The sequence below is a fragment of the Brachyistius frenatus genome, unplaced genomic scaffold (genome assembly GCF_029030835.1).
Source record: "Brachyistius frenatus isolate BFR_SWC_R1_liver_20210118 unplaced genomic scaffold, ASM2903083v1 Contig_95, whole genome shotgun sequence".
NCBI lineage: Eukaryota > Metazoa > Chordata > Actinopteri > Embiotocidae > Brachyistius > Brachyistius frenatus.
This window is the reverse complement of record NW_027210694.1, coordinates 105329-127514: the sequence shown is the minus strand read 5'-3', so window position 1 is coordinate 127514 and position 22186 is coordinate 105329. Positions and strand designations below refer to the sequence as shown.

Genomic DNA, 22186 nt, shown 5'->3' with positions numbered 1-22186 from the left:
GCAATATAAACCCCTCAGGCTCCGTTCAAAATGTGGGTTGTTGGTGGAGAGTTGAGGTCAGTTGAGAGTTTGGATAGTTTGGAGATTTAGGAGAGTGAGGAGAGAAGGAGGTGATAAGATGGAGCCAGCTGGGAAGAAGAGGATTTCCCCTGTATGGGAACACTTTGATTTGATAACTCCTAATAAGCTATATCTAACTCTATTTCAGACACATTAGGTTTGCTTATCAAGAACTGTATTTTTCACAGTTTCTTATTTTATTCAAAGGTGAGGTGTTTATTGTGCTCCAAGGAGTTGGAGTACAATAACAACAGCTCATCCATGCTGAGGCGTTACCGTGCCTTGCATGAGAATAAGGAGGAAACTGGAGCTTCACCCAGCCAAGGTAAGTCATTACAATATTACAAATGCACCATCACAATTTTTCCCTGTTCACTTTTGTTTATTGTGCAAATAAAGACAGGTAACAGACACTGTATTTATTCTCTTTTAACCAGCCACCAGAAAACCAGAGCTGGATGAAGCCCTCATCTCCATGATAGTGATGGACACTCAGCCCTTCAGTATTGTGGATGATGTTGGATTCAGGGCATTTGTGTCCAAACTGGATCCTAATTATGTCCTCCCTACAAGGCAGGTATGTATGGGTGCATGCATGAAACAAATGAGTACTTTATTGTGTCTCACAGTTCAGCACTATATATTTTTTCCTTTGGGCTCTGAAGGCCATTGTGGAGGCCAAGTATGAGTCAGCTAAGGAGAAGGAGAAGGCTAAAGTGGAAAAGGTGGCTGCTGTTAGCCTTACTTCGGACATGTGGACATCCACAAAACCAAAAACTGTTGAGAAACTGTTATTTCTGAATAAAAATGAATAAAATGTCCCCTGTCCTGTACATCATTGTCCAAGTTACACAAGCATATTCAGTCCCCTCTTCCTAGTTACACAAGCACTTCCACTGTCCTCTGCCTGCTTAAGCCCATGACATGTTCCTAAAGTGACAGAAAAACATGATTACACAACCTGCCATATCATATGATACTACCATTTTGGGAAAATGTACACACACAGAATACATTCAAAAGATATTTTATTATGCACATATGTGATAATTTATGTACAGAAATTATTTGGTCATACATTTTAGTAATTCATAGTCATTCCCAGCAGCCATAACAGACACTAACATTCAATGCATCACATGTGGTTCAGATACAGCTGCCTGTCATTATACACTTGGCCAGTAGGTGGTTTCGTGTTCACATGAAGCTTCGAGTAATGAACCCTTTCTGGAACCAATTGGCTGAAGTGGTTCGATGCCTCATGAGGCTTCATCTCACCATCACTACAATACGATCACTGGAAATGAAGCCAAGTTGGACGCAGGTGGAAACAATCAGGGCGGAGGAAGTGAAGCGAACTAACAGGAAAACACGACCTCAACTTTATCGGCAATTTTACACACACAGTTAATCAAATTTAAATGTGTCTTATTTTGTCTAATTTTGTTTTGTTTTTGTTTGAATCCTCTCGTAACAACGCAAGAAAAATCCCACAACATCCGTATCAGAGGTATTTGTCAATTCAGTTACATGTTTGTAACAGCAGATGGCGCTGTGTGGAGCTGAATTGCCCGTTTAAGAAAAAAAAAAGGAGAAGAAGAAGAAGAAGAAGAAGAAGAAGAAGAAGAAGAAGAAGACCTTGTCCCAAAGCCCTTATTGGTTAAATCGCAGTGACGTCGGCGGAAGTCTCCCTCCACCTCCGCCGGCCAAATTGTTTGGTGGAGCGGCGTCAACATGGCGGCGGTGGATGTCATTGTGGACAACCTGGTGTCTCTGTGGCGGATCCCGGCCGTCCGCCTCAACTTCCCGTGGATATTCCTGCTCGTGTCGGTGTCGGGTTCGGTTCTGAAGGAGCTGCAGCTCGTGCCGCACACGTACTTCAGCAGCAGCAGAAACGCCCTGAACCTGTAAGTGGAGCGAGATTAGTGTTTTATTTTGATCGAAACGTAATAAATTCATTCATTAAAAACTTGCACTTTTTTTTTTTGTCGCACCCTGAAAAAAAAAGGTTTAAAAATAAAATAAAATAAATAAATATCGGTAGAAATTATTCATAATTTAGTTTATTTATTTTTTTGCTCTGTTGTGATTGGATCAACAGAAACGCTGTCAGGAATGTAGGTCAAAGGTTAACAGTGACGTCAGCCTGCTGCCCCACTTTTTTTTTTTTTTTTTTTTTTTTTTAATTTCTTTCTTCTTCTAAATGAATTCAAATCGAAACAGATCAAAACAAGGAAAAAAAAAAAAACACAATATTTTTGCAAAGGAGTCATTTAACCTTTGAATTATTTCCACGCGTGTGTGAAATGTTCAATATCTTCACGATTTGACGACGTAGTCACGTTCAGTGGGAGCTGTATTATAAACGTGGTGTTTAAGTCCATATGAAATCAATAAATTATACAGAAATATGTCCACGAAATAAATACAAATAGCTGTAGAATAAATCCTGAAGTAAACAACCGAGGAAATGAATACATGAATCTTCTCCACTTTGTTTTTTGCTCGCATTTTTTTTTATTTCTTATATCTTCTTTTATGCATTCGAAAGGTTTATTTCTCTCAATATCTTGTTAAAAAAATGTTCATGAGCATGATGCCGATTTAAAACTGATTGTTGAACACGTTGACACTCTAAAATGTGTAGTTTCACATTGTATTTCACTATTTATAAATTCACAAGTTTTGAAAATGAAGATAAGATGAGAACCCAAATATTTCCAGTTATTTCTATATTTTTCTTCATTAGTTGAAAAATCTATTAGTAAGTTGTTTTTTTTTTAATTTTCTCAGCTTGCAGTTTTTTGCCAATTATGGCAATTTTTAATCGCAAAGAAATTCACATAAAACGTTAACAACGATAATAAACTTTACATGTTTGGCACCTTTCATACAAGAAAATGCAGCTCGAAGTGTTTTACAGGGAGAAAAAAACCCGACGTGCAGTGTTTCACGTAAAAAGAGATATAAAGGGACATTTAAGAATATAGAAAGGAAATGAGATGAATGAGAAACGGATCAAATTAAACACAAATAGCGAAATATAAAATAAGCAACATGCAGCTCGTTAAAGGCTGATGTATTTTTCTTTCTTTTCAACCGTGACCACGCTCGTCTGTCCGGTTAATGAATCCTCCGGTGTCTTAATGCGACTTTTCCGTCCCCACAGCTACTTCGTCAAAGTGTCCTGGGGCTGGACGCTGCTGCTGCTGACCCCCTTCGTCCTCCTGTCCAACGCCTCCTTCAGCCGCAGCGTCTCCTTCCTCGGCCGCCGGCTGCTGTCGCTGGCGGTGGCCACGGCCGTCTGGTACTTCTTCACCGAGACCTTCTTCTACGTGGAGGACGCCACCGGCTCGTGTTTCGAGAGCGACCCCCCCGGCGCCGTCAACGCCGACTTCACGTCCAAAGCCAGCTGCCGGCGGGCGGGCCTCCGCTGGCACGGCTACGACATCTCGGGCCACTCCTTCATCCTGGCCTACTCGGCCCTCGTCATCGTGGAGGAGACGGCGCCGATGGCCTCCCTGAAGACGGCCGGCATGTCGGCGCTGCCCAGGACGGTGCTCAACCTGCTGTACGTGGCCCTCAACCTGATCGTCATCATCTGGGTGTGGATGTTCGCCTGCACCTCCGTCTATTTCCACGACCCGTCGCACAAGCTGCTCGGCACCGTGTGCGGCCTCTCCGGCTGGTACCTGACGTACCGGGTTTGGTACCTGAAGCCGCTGTCGCCGGGACTGCCGCCTCAGCGCCACCCGAAAGAGCAGAAGTAGCACGCCTGAAGCTGAGCTGCCCCCCCCCTCCTCCTCCCCTCCCTCCGTGCCAGACTGTTGCTAAGGTTACCGGCCATCTATGGAGGTATTTTTGTGTCTTTGTTATTATTCAAATTTTTGGACGCAAATTTCTCACACTGAGAAACAGAAATCTAGTTTCCAAGCAAAAATATATAAAGTGAGAATATAATTTGTGTTAGTTTTTGGTCACAGAATTAAAACCTTGACTTTCAAATCAAGAAACCTACGAGTTGAGTTGGGTGTAGCGGGCGACGGAGGGTTTCTATTGGTGGATCGGCGGCCTCCGACAGCAGAGGGCTGTTTAGTTGCATCACTCTTTCCTGTAAATGCTTTAAAAGTGACGACTCGGCTTTCACTTTGGTTGTACTTCGCGTTGTCAATGGCGACGGCGTGAAAGCAAAAGTTTTGATTTGAAAGCAAAGGTTTTAATTCTGTAACCAAAACTGTCAGAGCAAATTTATTTGCAATGCAAAAAATTATCTTCTCAATTTATATTATTTTACTTATAAACTTGATTTTTAGATTGCAGTGTGAGAAATTTACTGTTGCTTTTGCTTTGCATAATAAAGACACAAATCCCCCCCCCCAAAAAAAACAAACAAAAAAACACAAAACAAACAAAAAAAACAACCCACCACACTACAGTTTGACCCCCCCCCCCCCCTCTCCCCACCCCCGGGTCCAAAAAGCTGACCGTGCTGCTTTAAAGCTATTTTTAAGTTTCTCACAGAAAGGTCGCTTTAGTACAAGATGACTCGACTCGCAGTGTTTCAGCAGCTGTCGATCCCAAAAAAGACTCTTTTGTAATCTGAGATTAAAAAAAAACAAAAAGCTGCTCGGCCGTTCGGCCTCTCACCTTCAGCCTCCGTTGTCCTACGGTGTCCCTCGAGGGTCACGGGGGACAATTTTCACATTGCGAGGGCACGTAAAAAAAAAAAAAAATCCTCCCCACGTGACCCTCGAGGGCCTCCGTAGTGTTCGTCTGCCTTACGAATGCTTTTTTTTAAAAAAAATTTACTCACAGCGAGTAATCAGTAGTTGTTTTTTTGTTTTGTTTTAGAAAACGAGCGGGAACACTTGAGAATGTTTACAACCCTCTGCGGTAAAAGCACCCGACGACGCGTGTTTTCTTTGTTTTTTCCCGCAGACCAACGTACTGTAGATGTTAATTTATTTTAGGAAAACGACCTTCGGAACAAAGTTGCATCGGAACCACATTTTGATCCGACATGTAGGATTTTAATCAACATGTGTGTTATAAGTTGTGTGTAAAGTTTTGCTCAGAGGACGTAGATCTTGATTAAAAAAAAAATAGCAGATATTAAGAGAATATTTACTCTAGTTGCAGGTCAGCTTTAAATAGTTTTCTTAGAGTTGCACCTGACATTTATTTAATCAATTTATCCGCCAATTTATTGTTTGCTTTTCCGGATTGTGTGATCCAATTAAAACGCCAAAAGAGTTTTTAAAACTGAAGGTGATGTCTTCAGAAGTCTTGTTTTTTTTGGTCCAACTAACAATCCTCAAAAGATTTTTTTTTTTTTTTTTTTTTACAAAAGAAAAGCAACAAATTGTCACGAGTGAAAAGCTGAAAACAAAACAAATTTTTTTTTTTTTTTTTTTACTTTTGTGCTTCAGAAATGAACAGCTGTCAAAATAGATTTATATTGTCCTGTTGATCGACTTCATTTGTTTCAGCTAAAATTTTATTCGCGAAAATACAAAACACTGAATTTATCCTGAAAGTATCGTCAGGTGCTGCAAAAGCCCTTAAAAGGTTAATTCCTCGGTGCCGTTGCTATTGTGGTTCAAAAACTATAAAAAAAAAAAAACACCTAAAAAACCCGCATAATTGCTAAACACTGCAGTTTTTTTATTTGTTTTATTTCCACAAACACCGTCATGCTGCTGTAAACACTCACCTGAGACCTGGTATTAACATGCGTTAATGTTTGACACATATCAGGCCCACACCTGTGGAAGAGCCCCCCCTACCCCGCCCGCACAGTTCATTTATCCAGCGCAGCGCAGAGCCCAACCCTCTCAAACCGGAAACTGGTGTGAACGTTGATAAGACTAAGACGTTGATAGTTTTGGTCGGGTTTTGTGGACAATTGGGAAATATTGAAGCAATGCCAGCCGTATCAGGGAGAAGGGACCTTTTTAACACTTGCTGCAGGTACACAACAGTATTTTTAGTTTCCTGTTGATTTGTGCATTTTAACGACGTGTCAAACAACCAAAGCTAACTGCTCCTTGCGGCGGGTATCAACGGTGGGCTTCATCGAAATAAAAACACTTTCTGAAGATTCCAGTTTCATTATTTATTCGTCATTGATGGCAACTGAATAAATTAAGGCTTATGAACAAACATCATAAAAAGCACCATAAATAAATGCATATTATATTCATATATATATATAGAAATATAAAAAATAAAAATAAAAAAAAAAAAATACTATAGTGAAATATAATGGCCACAAATCACAACGAGGATTTTTCTCGACTTGAACTCTGTGTGATCTGAGAAGTTCAGATCCAAACGCCTCGGGTAGCAGTCGGAGGAAGAAGTGGAGTCGTAACAGCTGCAGCAATCCAAATTATACCAAGCGATCACAATGATTGGCTGGTTATGACGTGTTCTTGACATTTGCCCCACCCCTCTCCTCCCCCCTCCTCCCCTCCCACCCACAGTGTCTTCTGCTATTGGTCGATCGACGAAATAAATTTGAGCATCGAAAACGTAAATAACAAGAATGTCAACACACAGTTAAGCTAATTTTCAATGATTCATTTTGCAACTGGAAATACATGTACACATCCTTTTGCTTATTTCCAAACTTGGAAAAAAAAAAAAAAAAAAAAAAAATTTACATTTCGAATCTCCTTTTTGTGCCATTTACATCACCGCTGCTCGAGCTAGAAAGAGTTTGAAACCAAATATAACCTTCCCTGCGTTTTCTTTTCATGTACATCTCAAACGTCTCGGTTACGCCGTAAACCTCGCTTCTCCCGAGTTTAAGACGGTAAAACTCCGCAACTCCGTATCCACGGCAACACGTTGCACGGAGTTGGGGAGGCGAGCCTCGAGACGACAAGAGAACAGTTCAATCCTGCACTCGTATCGAACATAAAACACTTTTCAGATTCGGTTTGATCGGACGCACGACGCGGCGATTAAAGGAGGAGCATTGTTCATCGTCTTTGGTTCAACGTTTGCAGCAAAACCACCGGCCGCGCAGAGACCAGTTTTCTCCCGCGTTTCCCCCCTTCGAGGCTTTGAGCTGTCCACGTTACGCGCCCATCCCGCCATCCCCCCTTTTTTTTTTTAAATGACAGAAAGAAAAGGCGACGCTCGTGAGTCCTCGCCCGCCCGAATAACCCGCCGTGGTAACCGGGAAAAAAAAAAAAAGCTCGCGGAGAAAGCAACGAGGCGCTATCCCCTCGTGAGCCTTTCGACGAGTCGGCGTTTTTCTCCTCCTTTTCGCCTCGTTCCCCCCGTATTTCCAACCTTTCGAGCTCATTTAAGACTATTCGGCACGGTTCAAATAAAACGAGACCAACGTGTCGTTAAAAATATCTATCTGTAAAAACAATCTTGCATCTGTCAGGAGGAGTCGGCGACAAACAAACAAACAAACAAAGAAAACAAACAGCAGTAAACTCCAGTGTTTTTTTTTTTTCTTCTGGGGGACGATTTCTCTCCGACGCACGACTGCACACCTAGAAAATCGGTGGTTTAATTTTGAATCATAAATTCTGCCTCTGGGCATCACAAAACCCCTCTGGTGTCCAACCCCCCCCCCCACCCCCCACCCAACCCCACCCAACAGCCCAAAACCATCACAAAAACGCTGACACAATAAGAAAGTATACCCATGCAGTGAAAACACACACACATCCTAAAACCTAACGCGACGCCACCGCGCCAAACGATGCAGAATTTATAATTGAACTTTCAAGCCTCTTGTTGCGTAACTTTTCACAAACACCCACATTTGTTCGTAGCGTTCGACCTCCTGTGACAGTGGACCGCCGTGTGCCGCGTGACCTGTGGTGCTCTAAATAAACCGACTTGTGTGTTCATCGTGTGTGTGTGTGTGTGTGTGTGTGTGTGTGTGTGTGTGTGTGTGTGTGTTGGGTGTACAGTTTAGTCAAAGGGAAGTCGTTTGACATTTTGGGGGGGAAAGAGCGGGATTTTCATTTCTGAGAGACATTGTTATGAAGCTGCAGCCGCTTAGCTTAAAGATCGGAAACAAGGTCACCAACCAGGCCAAGTTTTTGGGTTTAAGTTGCCATTCTGGGCACCGGATTCAAAATCATTGCGGAGAGCATTAAAGTGAGTAAGTATACCTTTCCTAATTGGTATGAACCTCTTTTATAAGTTTTACTTTTTGGGTGTTTTACCCATTATCTGCTCTAGCTTTTCAAAATGATGTTTCAGGCGTCGCCCAACAGGTAAATCCGCTCGTGCAGCCGTTTCCACAACACTCAAGTCAAAGTGATGAACTTCAACTTTTTCTTTCCTAGATATGTACAATATACCCAGCCGTTTAAAAAAACAAACAAACAAACAAAAAAAAAACAGCAAGCGGCACTCTGAACCCGAACTGTATTGTGACTTTAAAAATCTCTTTTTTTGATCACATTTAAAAAAACAACATTTTCACTAGCGAGTGACTGTTGAGTGATTGTCGTATGAACTGTGGCACAATAAAAAAAGAAAAAAAAGAAAAAAGTTTTAAACCATTTTCCATATTGCTTTAGTTTTTCTATCCAAAACAAAGAAGCTTGCCTGACTGTGATACTTCAAACTATCACGCAAAACGCGTTAATGAATTGTTTGTGTTTCACAAAAAAGAAACGAGCGGACAAAGCAACGTAATTACCGGCCGCCTGGATTTGAGGATGCGGTCGCAACTTTTAGAAATTGGTTAAAAGTAGTTTTTTTTTTTTAAATTGTGCAACAAATGGAATATTTAATACCATTAAATGGTTAAAACGAGTCGTACTGTTTTAAATCTTCAGTTTTAGCACTGAGCTTAACTGGCTGCTAGACATGATACCTCCACAGGAGTGTTGAGTATTGTTTAACAAAACGTCTGTTTTTTTTGTTTTTTTTTTCAAAGGCCACCGGATAAACATCTTGGGGTTTTTGTTGTTGTTGTTGTTTGTTTGGATAATCAAACGCTTCAGTAACAATGGCAAAGTTTAAGGCGCAAAACGGGGGCCAGGAAATAGCCAGCCAAATTTGACGACCAGTATTAAGCCACGATTAGACACGTTAACTCGTAAGCTTCAGAGGTAGTTTAGTTAGTTTTGGATAGTGCCCGACCAGCTGCAGCCCTTCGTTTCCTATTCTTCACGCTAAGCTAAGCTGCAGCTCAATTAATTGGCGTCCACACACGTCGAGCTTCTCTCCGCCTACGAAACCGGCAAGAAAATCTATTGAGAAAATTTCCCCAAAATGTCAAACACGCCTGTAAAGTTTGCCTCCGTCCTTTCAACATTTCATCTGGCAGTTTCTGGCAGCGCAGCACTTATCAGAAAAAAGTATTTGCGACAAAACATATTCCTGCGGTTTTTACAGGTGAAACCTCGGCAGATGAACAGCAGGTATGAATGATGACTATAATCGTGGCATGCGAAGGTCAGTTAACCCGTCGGTGTCGTCGTGTTTTTATCTGGGTTTTTATTTTTGAACGATTTTCCATGTGAGTGGACCTAATGCATGCCTCCAAACTAAACGTAAAATGAGGACCCGCATGCGACGAGAGCTGCAAGTTTTCCAGAAATTAAAACTTTATGAAGGCCCTTGATCACCAGAAAATGTGCTGTCAAGGATTTCTTATAATGGAATGTTTTAATATTTCTTTGTTCACCCAGGTAAGTAATAGTGTTCTCTATATAGATTCATTTATGTTTTCCTGCAGTCATAAAACATTACAGAAAAAGTTGAAACATCACACAAATTACACGGACATTTAACACAACGAGAGGGGCATTCACTACATGTATTTCTTTTTTAAAAACCAGTAGGCGAAGTAGCCCATCCCGCCCAGCGAGCCCATGAGAAAAGAGGCGCCGAAGAACGACGGCGGCTTCTTTTTTACCATCCGGAAGGCGTTGGGTAGGACCGCCGACAGGAGCGTCGTGTGGATGTCGCCCAACACCCGGCGAAAAGCGTAGCGTTTTTGCACGCGCACAAAAAAGGACTGCAGGTTGGCTCGGCTGCCGTCCTCCCAGTATTTCTTAGAAAGTCCCAAGAACTTGAGCCTGTGCAACAAGGCTCCGAGGCAGATATCAGCTAGCGTAAATTCAGGTCCACAAAGCCACAACTCACACTTTTGACCTGCGAGGGGCGAAAGAAACATTTCGATAACAACAATCTGTAAAAAAAAAAAAAAAAAAAAACGTCCGGAGGGCGATTTCTTGTTATTTTGGCGATCTTTTTGGACGTACCTTCGTACTCGAGTTTTCTTTTCTCCAGTTCGGCCTCCACTTGATCTAGAACCATCGCTAACTCCCCCAGAATTTTCTTCAAGTAGTTCACGTTGTCGTGGTCCAAGATTTTTGCCTGGCAATCGTAAAGCAAAAACAAAAACTCTTTTTAAGAAAAGAGAAACATCGCGTTGAAAGAAGCGAATGCTGATTTATTGCTGTCTAAAAACAATTAGCAGTAAACAATAAACACTATTTGCATAAATTAAGCTTTTGACAGTCAAACCTTTTTCAAATTATAAGATATCTTATCTTATGTAAAAATCTTATTTATTTATCAATTAAGGGCTTTAATTTTTGATTTCACTTGAAATTTATCTGCTGACTTAATGGTATTTTTTTTAAATATATATTTAGAGTTGTTTTTTTTTAATAGATTTACTGCGTTTATTAAGGGTTTTAAATGGGTAAAATAAAAACTTAAAATGTACAAAATACCAAGCTTTTCCTTAATTTTCATATCAACTCAAAAACGGAGGCCTTGTTAATGTACTAATGAAGAGCTCGAAGACCCTGAAACACATGCAAATAATCCAATAACTACCCTATTATATAACTCCTTTAAAGTCACATTAAAATATGTTCATTTTACCTTCATTATAAATCTGTAAATTCATGGTATTTTAAAGTAAAAAGCAAATTAAGGGATTCTGCATCAAAGAAAAAAAAAAAAAAAAGGTTAAAAGATCACAATAGTGCAATCATAAACTCACCATTAGCTTCTTCTGCTTGGACAGGTACGGTTCTGTCAGCTGAGGCTCCTCATGGTCCAACTTCATCAGCTCCGTCGCAGCATTGGCCAAATGTCCTGAGGTCACACACACACACACACACACACACACAGAGCGCATCCCATTAAACAGTGTCTTCTGTTGTTCAGGGAGGGTAATACTAATTCTGCTGACACCATGTTTTCTGACCACTGTGGTTTACACGAAGCACACGCTCTAAACTCACGTTGTCAGCTGCACCACAGACCGTTTAATTACACCACCGAGCCCATACAACACGTGTGAAGGGGTTCTGTCTTTTTAAACAACAAACCCATAAACCTCTGACATCACACGTGAAAGGATTTAGCCTTTTTAAAAACTAAAAATAGAACTCGTGCAACCTGCTTTAAAATGTCTCCAGAAGGAACCGATGGGTTTGGAGCCGAGAGCCACGTGCAGGGCAAAGATGTCAGGTAAGCATTTAAAGAGAGGAAATACACCTTTCTGTTTTCGATATTTCGTGATTTGTTGATGTGTCGGCTACTGGACTTCTCCAAGACGTTTCACCTCTCATCCGAAGAGGCTCCTTCAGCTCTCACCGACGTGGAGGGGAGTTCCAGCTTTTAACTTCTTGCGGGGTCCTTAAAACAACCTTGAGGGCCGTTAGGAGTCGTTGGGGTCACATGTGGGACCGACCCGGACTCCCTGTGGCTCGTTAAGGTCACAAAACCGTGAGGAAGGAGCCTTTTCGGATGAGAAGTGAAACATCTTCAAGAAACTATCAGAAGACTAGTTGCTTTTGGGCAAAACTTTTAATTGATGAACTGGATGGCCGAGAACCTTCACAGACCAGTTGACCAGTTGATCCACAGGTCATGAAAACTTACGAGCATGGCCAGGATCTGACATGTTTTATATTATGATATATGCTGTGGTTGAAAATGTGTTGTCAGTCCAGCTGCATTACAAATATGTAAAAAAAAAAAAAAAAAAGTAGGTACTATTAGTTGAAATGAAAATAAAACCACAAGATGAACACAGAAATAATCAAACACTTTACAATGAATCGTGTAAACTGTACTAACACTGATTCTTCCTATTAAATACTCCCATCGGGTGGATTTTATAGGTACAACACAAGACTGTCGAGAGTTTCACTGGGTAATTAATTCAGCTGCAGAACCGGTTGCTTTGATTTACGGGGGCCGAGGCCGTTACCCGACGCAGAGCGAGCGCCGCAGTTCAGACCTGAGAGGCCTGATATCTGAACGAACTTGGCGTCACTACAAACTGCTGCGTTCGGGTCTTTTTTTTTTTTTTTTTTTGGTATTGAGTGGCGTCAAATTACCCGGCGCGATTTGTTTGCCGACGATGTGGAAAACGCTGCGCAGGGAGATGAATAGCTTTGCATTCATAATGTCTTGTTGCTTTTGTTCTGAGGAGACGAGTTGGTCCCAAAGTTGAAGCTCATTCACCTCGAGTGTTTGCAAATGGTCAAAATATTGAGTAAAAAAAACGCAACTCTTTTTTTTTTTATTATTCATATCATGTTTTTGTTTTTTTATGTTTTGGAAAGTACAAAGACAAAAACAGCATCTACTTTTATTATTTAATTTGATCACTCTACTCTTTAATTTAGGAGTTTGGTTTGGTGAAGCACCACCATGGATTTAAAGGCATAGTTGAGGCCGACTTTGACTCCATTTTGGTGACGTTTTACTTCTATGACTATATAACCTCATTTTAGGTTTGTTTTGGGGACGATAGTTCAACGATGAAGATTTTTTTTTAACACCACAACGAACGTGGTTCCGTTTACACCAAAGTTTGCGTTTCCGTCCCAAGAAACGGGCGAACGTAGCACAGGAATTTCTGGAGAATTTGGAAGTTAAATGGGGGAAGCAGGATTTTAAGTGCCCGACTACCCGTGGTGTTACGGTACTGTTGCTCGGAGCGACAAAAAAAAAAAAAGGACCAAAAGAGACCCGATTTCACCAAATGGATCACAATTAATAGACCTATACCAAGTAGAAACTACATTATACTGCATATTACACAAAATTCAATTCCAATTATATATTCCCCAACGAGAAGACGGAGTGATGTTTACTAGTGATGCGCACGTCCCAAATGTTCAGTCGACCAATCAGATCGCTGCGGCGGAACTACTTGTATAATTTTTCACACGAGGACACGTGTTATATTGTTATACATGTGCTGTAAATTTAACGTCATTCGTTTTCAAATCCATTTTTCCTTTTCGACTTCCCGCACGACGTTGGATTTTAATTTCTCGCTTTTTCCGCGAGGACGTTCGTTAATTCGAGTTCTCGTCAGCGCTACTTTCGATTTGATGTAACACACAGCAGCGTGTTGTCTGACGAGCCTCCGACGGTGCAGTGAGCTGGCTTCACTTACGACGTATTTCTGCGGTGGCGTACTTTGGGATCATAGAGTCGGTGGTGAGCTCCGGATGGAGGATGCAGCCGTGCGTGTAAGCGTCCATCGGCAGGCCGTCCAGCAGCTGGCGGTACTGCTGCACGCGCTCGTGGAGAGGCGAGTCGGCGTCGGGGATCAGCTGAGCCACCGCGTCTGCGTGAGTAACCACACGAAAAACACAGAACATTTTCTTTCAATTTAAAAAAAAAAAAAAAAAAAAAAAAAAAAAGCTGCACAGTTGGACGCTATTTTCACAACCTGACGTCGCTAAGCAACTGTCTTCGAGCTTAAACAAGCACCAGAAATAACAACAATCCCCGACTGACCTGCTCTGTTTACCTGCTGTCGCTCAGATTCTGAAGAATAATTGGACTTTTTGTAAATGACGTGTATTTACTTTTGTTCAGAGAGTTAGAGGGCAGATGAAGGCCGCTCTCATACAATATCTGTCCGGTAGATTTCACCTACAAGGCCTCGTCAAGGCAGACTGAAAGCAAACCGAAGGCTCAGTTTGTTGTACAACCGTGAGTTTGGTCTCTGGAACGAGTTTTAAGAGCAGCGATGCTTCAACGGAGCAGAATTAAAACACGGTCGACATGGGCGGGTCTGTTTGATTGACAGGCCCGTGGTGCAGTTAGATTTCTGCTGGCGGTCGGCGGGACGTAGCGTCGTCAGGTTTCCAATCAGATCGAGTCAGATCCACCAGCTCGCCCAAATATGGTCACTTCCTGCTCCAAACCGCTCCGAACTAGCAAAGATGGCGCCGGAGAAAATCCAAACTCGAGGCTTCGCAACGGCCGTTCAACAAACCGACGGGTGACATCACTGTTGGTTACTGCTTGCTTCGTAATAAAAGAAATATCAGGCGTGTTTTTGGATGGTGGTCCTACAACAAAGATCCTCTAATCTGGATCTCTAATACTGGTGAGCTTCACAGTTGGTAGAAGGCAGATTTTTGTCGCCTCTACGAAAGCCTGGCTCGCTTTTTTTGTCACCCCGCTCGGCAAAACCAGCTGCCGGCTCCATAACTAACAGACTTATATCGATCTTCTGCTGTCAAACCACGTTTTACTCTTCTGTGTTCGGACACATTATTTCCCAAAATGTTGAAACGAGTCCTTTAAAAAGTTTTACTACTGACGGCAGTTTTTGTTGTTGTTTTTTTTTTTTTACATCCTGCCGTCCTATTTTCTCGCGGCTGGCGGAAAGATGCTGTTTCGACACAATGACCCTGCTGCTGAGTTTTCCAGTGCTTTAAGCAAAGCAGAGGCGGCTATTTTTTTATTTTTTTTATCAGGGGCGGGGGGGCTGCTGCTGCTCCTGCTGCTGCTGGCCGAGCTCCAGAAAGCTGAGTAAGCAGTCGCAGGACCTGAGCGTGCCATTCAGGGGTCCTCTAGGTGGTCTGCTGCTGCTGCTGCTGCTGCAACGGCGGCCAATCAGCATGCGGTAATCGACGTGACAGAAGCAACCGAGGGTTTCAGGCATATCTTACTTCATCTTAAAAGTTTCTTTTTTTATCTATTTGCTTTTATTCATTCATTGCCTCCACACTGTCACAGCGTTTTATCACCCGTTTAGCTCCTTTTACATACTTTTAATTCCCCTTTTATTCTAACTTCTTATTCACGCCTAACTTTTATCTTTCTAATGTATCGTCCACATTTTTATACTCCTTTTTAGTTTCTACTTCTTATCGCACTCTATTTTAACGCTCTTATTGTCATTTTTCACTTTTAATCTATTTGATCTCGATCGTCTCGCGTGCATCGGTCTCAGTGTTGTTGGTTTTTTTAATTGTCTTATTTCAATTTGTTCTCAAATTCTTTTCTGATTATCGGCCTGTCAATCATCTGTAAAGCACTTTGAACTGCACCAAAATGTACCAAAAGTGCTATATAAATAGTTTGATTGATTGATTTAGGGCCCTCTGATTTTTATTTGGAATTGACCAACAGCTTGTTTTGCGTCGTGTACGACTCTTTTTTTTTTTTGGAGACATCTGCACTTTTCCCGGCCAGCTGCAGTCCACGTCGGTCAAAATACAACAAACAAAAATAAAAGATCCCGAGTTTTGGCCCGCTCGGTTTGGGGCAGGAAATGACCATATATGGGTGAGCTGGTGGGGGGGGGGGGGGCGAGCGGTGGATCTCACTGATCTGATTGGACACCCGGCGATACTACATCCCGCCCACCGATAGCTGTAATCTGACTGCACCGCGGGCCTGTCAATCAAAAGGACACGCCCCCCCCAAAACAGGTCTTTTTGAATCTTCTTTTCTAATGAATGAGGGATTATTTTCAGATGGACCTCCAGAAAACTAATAAGAAGGAGCGACTTTAGCGAACAACACCGAGATAACTCCCGTAAAAAATGTATTCACTTTGATTTTCACGAGAGAAGTTGAATGGGAGTCTATGGAGCCGGAGGCTTTTTTGGAGCCGACCTCTAGTGGCACTCGCTGGTATCGCAGCTTCAGGCGCTTCTGCGTCGACCTCATTTTTCAGAGCCGGAAGCTGCGAACACTTTTACAGACAGTCAACGGTTATTAGCTGGCGTCTCTCGGGCCTTTCCTGATCCGATGCTCCCGGCGTGTTACGTAACGTCTCAGCTGACCGTCCTATAGGACACACCGCCCACGGATAGGACAACTCATAGGACAGGATTGAGCGCGTGCATCTTAACGTCGGCTTACTCAAGCATGAGTCTGAGTCAGTGCCTCACATCTTGACCGCGTCCATGTTTCCTCCTCCAGCTCCATCGTCTTTGACTTTGACCGTATTTATTTGCTGGACTCATTGTTTTAGTGACGATTTCCAGTTCAATCATTAAATTATCTCCCTCGTATTTGTCACTCCAGTTTTGTGTAATCTAATCAGGTGAAGTTCATCTCGGTGACATTGCTGCAAAGGCGTTGACGCGGCGACTCGCAGGGCTTCCAGTGGTCCGGCTTCACAGACTCGATATTTCTCGAGCGTAGCAGCAAAGAGGGGGAAACTGCAGCAGGGCCCTGAATCCCCGGCTGACTGTGGAAGTAAATTATTTAACTGTACGTTTGTGGGGGGTTTTTCTTCAAAATTTTGGGAAAAATCCACCGGCGAAGCAAAAAAACCCAAATATCAGCTCGAACGGTAAAAAGCTTCAAATACAGTACGAGTTGATGGAGAGCTTTCATGACGCAGGAGGAGCTTTGATTTCAAGTGGTTTCAGACAGCGCGCTCACGTCAGAATTAACCATTTGGACCGCAACCTGAGATTGACCATATTTAAATAAAGATTGCAGGTCGATTGAATGAAGTGCAGCTATAGAAACTGCTGGTTCAGTTTCTCCCGTCCGAACACTGAAGCGTCCTCGTGAAAGACACAGAATTCCTAAGTTGCTTCCGATTGCCACGGCAGCTCTGCTATCGTTTGGTGTTTTTTTGTGACCAGGTGTCCCGATTTATCCCAGGAATCGAGACCAGCAGGAAGTGACCATATTTGGACGAGCTCGGGGGAGGGGGTGGAGCGGTGGATCTGACTGATCTGATTGGAATCACATGCTTATACTACGCCCCGCCCACCTGATAGCTGTAACCTGACTGCACCACAGGCCTGTCAATCAAACAGACACCCCCCTCCCTCCCCCCCAAAAAAACAAAACAGGTCTTTCTGAATCTTCTTTTCTAATGAATGAGGGATTATTTTCAGATGGACCTCCAGAAAACTAATAAGAAGGAGCGACTTCAGCTAACAACACCGAGATAACTGATGGACACATTTGATTGACTTTGATTTTCACGGGAGAAGTTGAATGGGAGTCTATGGAGCCGGAGGCTTTTTTGGAGCCGACCTCTAGTGGCGCTCGGTGGTATCGCAGCTTAAGGACACTCCTGCATCGGCTTCATTTTTCAGAGCCGGAAGCTACGAACACGTTTATACAGTGTGTGGGCCCGACCCGTAACCCGCAGAGTATATTGTATGTATATATTTTTCATAAGTCGGATAAACACATCAAAACTTCCAGCTACCTCTCAGCACCGTGTCCTACGTCCCCGACAAACCTACTCTTTACCCCGCATTTTGGCTTGTTGTCTGTTCACCTTGTGCGTGAGCGTGACTGAATGGGAGACACAAATTTGACCCTGCAAAAATTCAGCTCCGGCTAACAAACCCAACCAGCGTTGGAGGTCGGAAATAACTCGTCTCCAGCGTTTTACGAGCGCTTTACCTCGTAAAAGAGCCTCGAGCGTGCACTTCGACGGCCGCATGCAGCGCACGCGGTACGTCACGCTAAAAGATGGGAGAAACTACACGCCCGGACGATGAATGATGATCAACGAGGAAGACGTCCGCCCTATCGGAGTGGCGAATTAATACGACCCGAGACTGTATTCACAGCGAAGGAAAAAAAAAAAACGACTTAAAAACGGCATCGTCCAAACCACATAAATTTGAGCGTACCAACGTGTAACTGAAAACTCTAAACTTGCTGCATCTAATCAGGTTGCTAAGCAACAATTGGCTGTTCGGGAAGAGGCTTTTAGCAAACAGTCCGAGACTTTATCGTTTGCTTCGGGGGGGGGGGGGGGGGGGGGGGGGGCTCCACAGAACTTGAAAAAAAAAAAAAAAAAAAAAAAATCACCCCAAAAAAGTGGAACACAAAGACGCCGCTGTACTCTACCTCCCGCAAAGTTTTTCTCCAGGTAGTCGATGATCTGGTTGTAGTCGCTGATGATGGTGTCCCCGTGGAGGAAGACGGGCACCTCCTCGCCCAGGTTCAGCCTCATGAACCACGGCTCCTTGTGCTCCTGCAGCGGCAAGCTCACGTCCCTCTCCTCGCACAGCAGACCCTTCTCGTTGATGACGAGGCGTACCTGCAGTCACAAGGAGGCCATCGGCTTCGTCACGACAGGCGTACCAAACAATATTTGTTTTTCGGCAAGCAAATCAAAACGGGGAAACGCTAAAAAGATCGGCGGCACCGGCTCTCGGTTTACGGCGATAAAAAAAAAAAAAAAAAGGTGCTGCGCCGCGCGGAACGGAGAAGCTGAATTGTTTGCGCTGTCTGCCAAACTAATGTGACGTTTTACAGCGTGCTAAAAGTTTGAGCAAAAAACATCCAGGAACGGTCAGGATCCATTACGTCGGGCGGTGAAGGTTAACCCCCCCCCCGGCACCCCCCCTCCACCCTCCAACACCCCGGAGAGCTATTAGTGGGAAGAAGATTAATGAAAGGAGATGACACCTGTGCTACATTTGGAGTTTCCGCTGAAGGCGGCTGGACGCGGCGTAATGAAATAAAAGAACCTGAGTGATTCAGCGAACACGGTGATTACAGCGTCCAAATCCAGGATTTCTATACGAAACCGTCGAATGTTTCAAGTCTCAGTGTTTAACCGTGGAGGTGTCCCGCGACAACGCGACAACAGTTGGCGACGATTTCTCCGACCCCCTCCCCCCTCCCGCCTCTTAGATACGACCTGCGGGACTGTTTCCTAAATTGGCGCCCTCTGCTGGTGGTTTGTTCTTATTCTCAACTGCTACCTCGCAGGGACTGTTTCCTGAAAAATAACGTTAATTGTGTTTTTCTTAATCCTCTCAACAACCCCTCAGATTCATCCCGTGAGCTTTTAGTGTGGGAACAACAACTGGAAGTCAAACCGGCTCCGACTCCGTCGGCCTGGAGAAAGATTTCTCCTCGCGCGTTAATGCGTCCGGGTCAGCGATCATCTGTTGTCATTTTCCGCATAAAGACGTTGACGTCCAACACTTCGAGGACATTTTTTACTGAGAATACGTCGGTATTTTTTTTATTTTTACCCAAATAAGATTCACGAATGCAGGACTTAGTCGCGTGATTTTCTTGCAGAGTAAAAGATCTGAATACTTCTTCCGGCATGACCCTGAAAAACAACGTGACCAGGAGACGACGCGGAGACGTTACAGTCTCGACCGCTGGGACGTGTGCATCTCCGACCCGCTTTTTTTTTTTTTAAACTGTTGATTGTATTTCATTACCAGCTGATCGGCCTGTTATTTCGGAGCTTAATCAATTAATCGTTTATAACTATTTTTTCGAGAAGGGTTGACAAACAGTCTAAAAAAACTGAAGTTTGTTCTCACACCAGAGGAAAGAGGCTTTTTTTTAAAAGCTTAAACCAGAAAATAACGTTGTATTTTTCATTGACAAATGACTCAAATTATGAATCGATAATTCTTACGTGGCTCAATTTGACTCTTACATCTCACGTACTGTACAGGAAGACTTCAATCACGAGCGTGTAATCCGTGTGTACACATTCGGCACAGATGGAGGCCCGCGAGCACAAAGGATAAAATGCCAGTTGTCCTTTTTTTTTATTTAAAGGGGCAGTTCAGCAATTTACAAATAGATTTCTATGAATTTGGGGGAGTCACAAGAGACAACAGTCAAAGCCGTAAAGGCCGAGATATCGTGACTTAAGATTCCCTAGAATGGGTCAAGTTCCCGAAAACAATGCATCCTACATTTCCCACAATGCAACACGATAATAAACGTGGACGCCCCGATGTATTCGACCGTTTGTCTGATGTTTTCTTTCTTTGAGTCAATCCGGAGTTTGCCACGACCGTAAACCCGTCTTTCAAAAATCAGCACAAGTCTCGCAGCTCAGATATCCCCGATGACATCACAGTGACATCACAGGGCCCCTCCAAACCAAAGAAGATGCAGCTGTTTTTTTTTTGTTGTTGTTGTTTTTAAAGGCTAAGCGGTCACAGGTAAAATGATCTTTACGTGTAAAAAAAAAAAAAAGAAAGAAAAGAAATTGGTGCAAATGAATGCAGTCTTGTAGCTTCATGCAGTATGGTGTTGTTTTTTTTCAGAGTTTTTTTGGCGTGGCTAAAATACAACATTATAATCCCATATGAACTATACAGGTTACGGTTAGACTTCAAAGAAGGCATAAAAATAACATAAGCTGCAGGAGAGGGGGGATGGGGGGGGAGGGGCTGGAGGAGGGGGGGGAGGGAGATGGCTTTTGGTTTGTTTTGCACATCATTTGAATCAATTATTTAGGATGTCATGTGTCAGAGCATTTTGGTTGTAGCCACATTCACCGGCAATGAGGGGGACAGGGGGGAGGAGGGGGGGGGGGGAAAGCGGCTCTAAGCTGCGGTTAACAAGGTGGAAGCAGATGTGAGGTGATTTATGACAGGAAGCATTGACAACCGAATCGTGGCATGTTTCACGTCGAGGGGAACGAGCACCTCCGCGCTGCTGCAGCGGGGTTTTTTTTTTTTTTCTAAACGTCTCCAAATGGGGAAGGTCTGCCCAGCTGCAGGAGCGTATTCATATTCATGCACTACAACACCCCCCCCCCCCCCTCCACCACACACACACACACACACACACACACACCACCAAAAAAAAAACCACACCAAACATGCTTAAACAAAAGCCAAACGCAGGGATCTCCACGCTGTCATGCAAAGGGAGGAGGGGAGGGGGGGGGGGGGGGACGTGAAAGGAGCCACCTCCATTTTCAAGCTCTGCTATCTCTCTCTCTCTCTCTCTCTCTCTTTTTTTTTTTTTTTTACCTTTTGGGAGGTGAAAGACTGCGTCCAGTGGTACAAAACGAGCCTGTCTTTACTGAAGGGTTTGGGCTCTGCCGTCGGTTCCTCGCACTCCTCCCCGTCTGTGATTTTGCCGTCCTCGTCCATGGCTGAGATGGGCCACCAGCTACAGTTGGTGGGGGTAACATGGTTGGAAGACGCCATGACAGAGCGTTTTGTGCGTGTGGAGGAGAGGCGCGAGGAGGGAGAGACGAGGAGAGAGAGAGAGGGAGAGAGAGAGAGAGAGAGAGAGAGAGAGAGAGAGAGAGAGAGAGAGAGAGAGAGAGGGAGGGAGGGAGGGAGGGAGGGAGGATCTCTCAGCAGCTCGAGCGCAGCATCACCGGCGCACGCGGCATCCAGTCAGTTCGGGACAGCTCCGGTGCTGAAACCACAACGATACGAAATAAATCAATAAATAACATTAAAAAAACAACAACAACACCAACAGCCGAATATATACGGTAATAGCTGCTTACTCCGGCATGCTGCTGCTTGCTGCACAATTAAATCGATGTGCAGCCGTTATTACATCACACGACGAGCGACGCACAAACATGCGCGGCGGAGGGAGCCGCTTCAAGTGGGAAGGTCAAGCGGCTCGTGGAAGGACACGGAGGCTGTGGACTCCATGCCGTTGTTGTTGTTGTGGGCTACTTAAAGCCCGTAGGAGCAAATACAGAGGTGCACTTCCGCAAGATTCATCTTGAGAAACTTGTCTTGAACGGTGCCGCTTTTTTTGCCGCTTTATTCAATAATGAATCGGTGATGGAAGAAGTGTTTCAGATCGTTAAGTTAAAAGTTCAGCAGTGCTGCAAGTGGGAGACGTCCTGCATGAAGAACATAAAAGTATTGGCAGCAAAATGTACAAATATCAAAGTCCCGGTTTGGTCCCTCTGATATGACGTCCTCGGATTATGAATAATGAAGCATTAGCGTGTCAACAGCTGGTTTGAACTACTTTACATCCAGTTTTAATATTCAGAGACAAGCGGATAAATGTGAGGGGGTTTGTCAGATGGGAAAGGAAAGAAAAAAGAAAAGAAAAGTTCTGGAGTTAATTTCACCTTGATATTAATGGATCAAAAATAGAACATTGCAAATCAATAATG

General features: G+C 43.6%; 2 protein-coding genes across 2 annotated transcripts; one reads left to right on the top strand and one right to left on the bottom strand.

Moving 5' to 3' along the window:
- Positions 1-1742: 1742 nt before the first annotated feature.
- On the top strand, positions 1743-4464 carry fitm2 (fat storage inducing transmembrane protein 2). The gene is made up of 2 exons (XM_069710854.1): positions 1743-1967; positions 3230-4464. The coding sequence occupies exons 1-2, from the start codon at positions 1795-1797 to the stop codon at positions 3828-3830; spliced, it is 774 nt and encodes a 257-aa protein (XP_069566955.1). The 5' UTR covers positions 1743-1794; the 3' UTR covers positions 3831-4464.
- A 4538-nt stretch (positions 4465-9002) lies between these two features.
- On the bottom strand, positions 9003-21637 carry gdap1l1 (ganglioside induced differentiation associated protein 1-like 1). The gene is made up of 7 exons (XM_069710941.1): positions 21554-21637; positions 21063-21459; positions 18166-18358; positions 13484-13657; positions 11066-11160; positions 10314-10428; positions 9003-10203 (listed from the first exon to the last, which is right to left on the bottom strand). Exons 2-7 carry the CDS (start codon positions 21240-21242, stop codon positions 9860-9862), a joined length of 1101 nt encoding a protein of 366 aa, XP_069567042.1. The 5' UTR covers positions 21243-21459; positions 21554-21637; the 3' UTR covers positions 9003-9859.
- Positions 21638-22186: the final 549 nt, after the last annotated feature.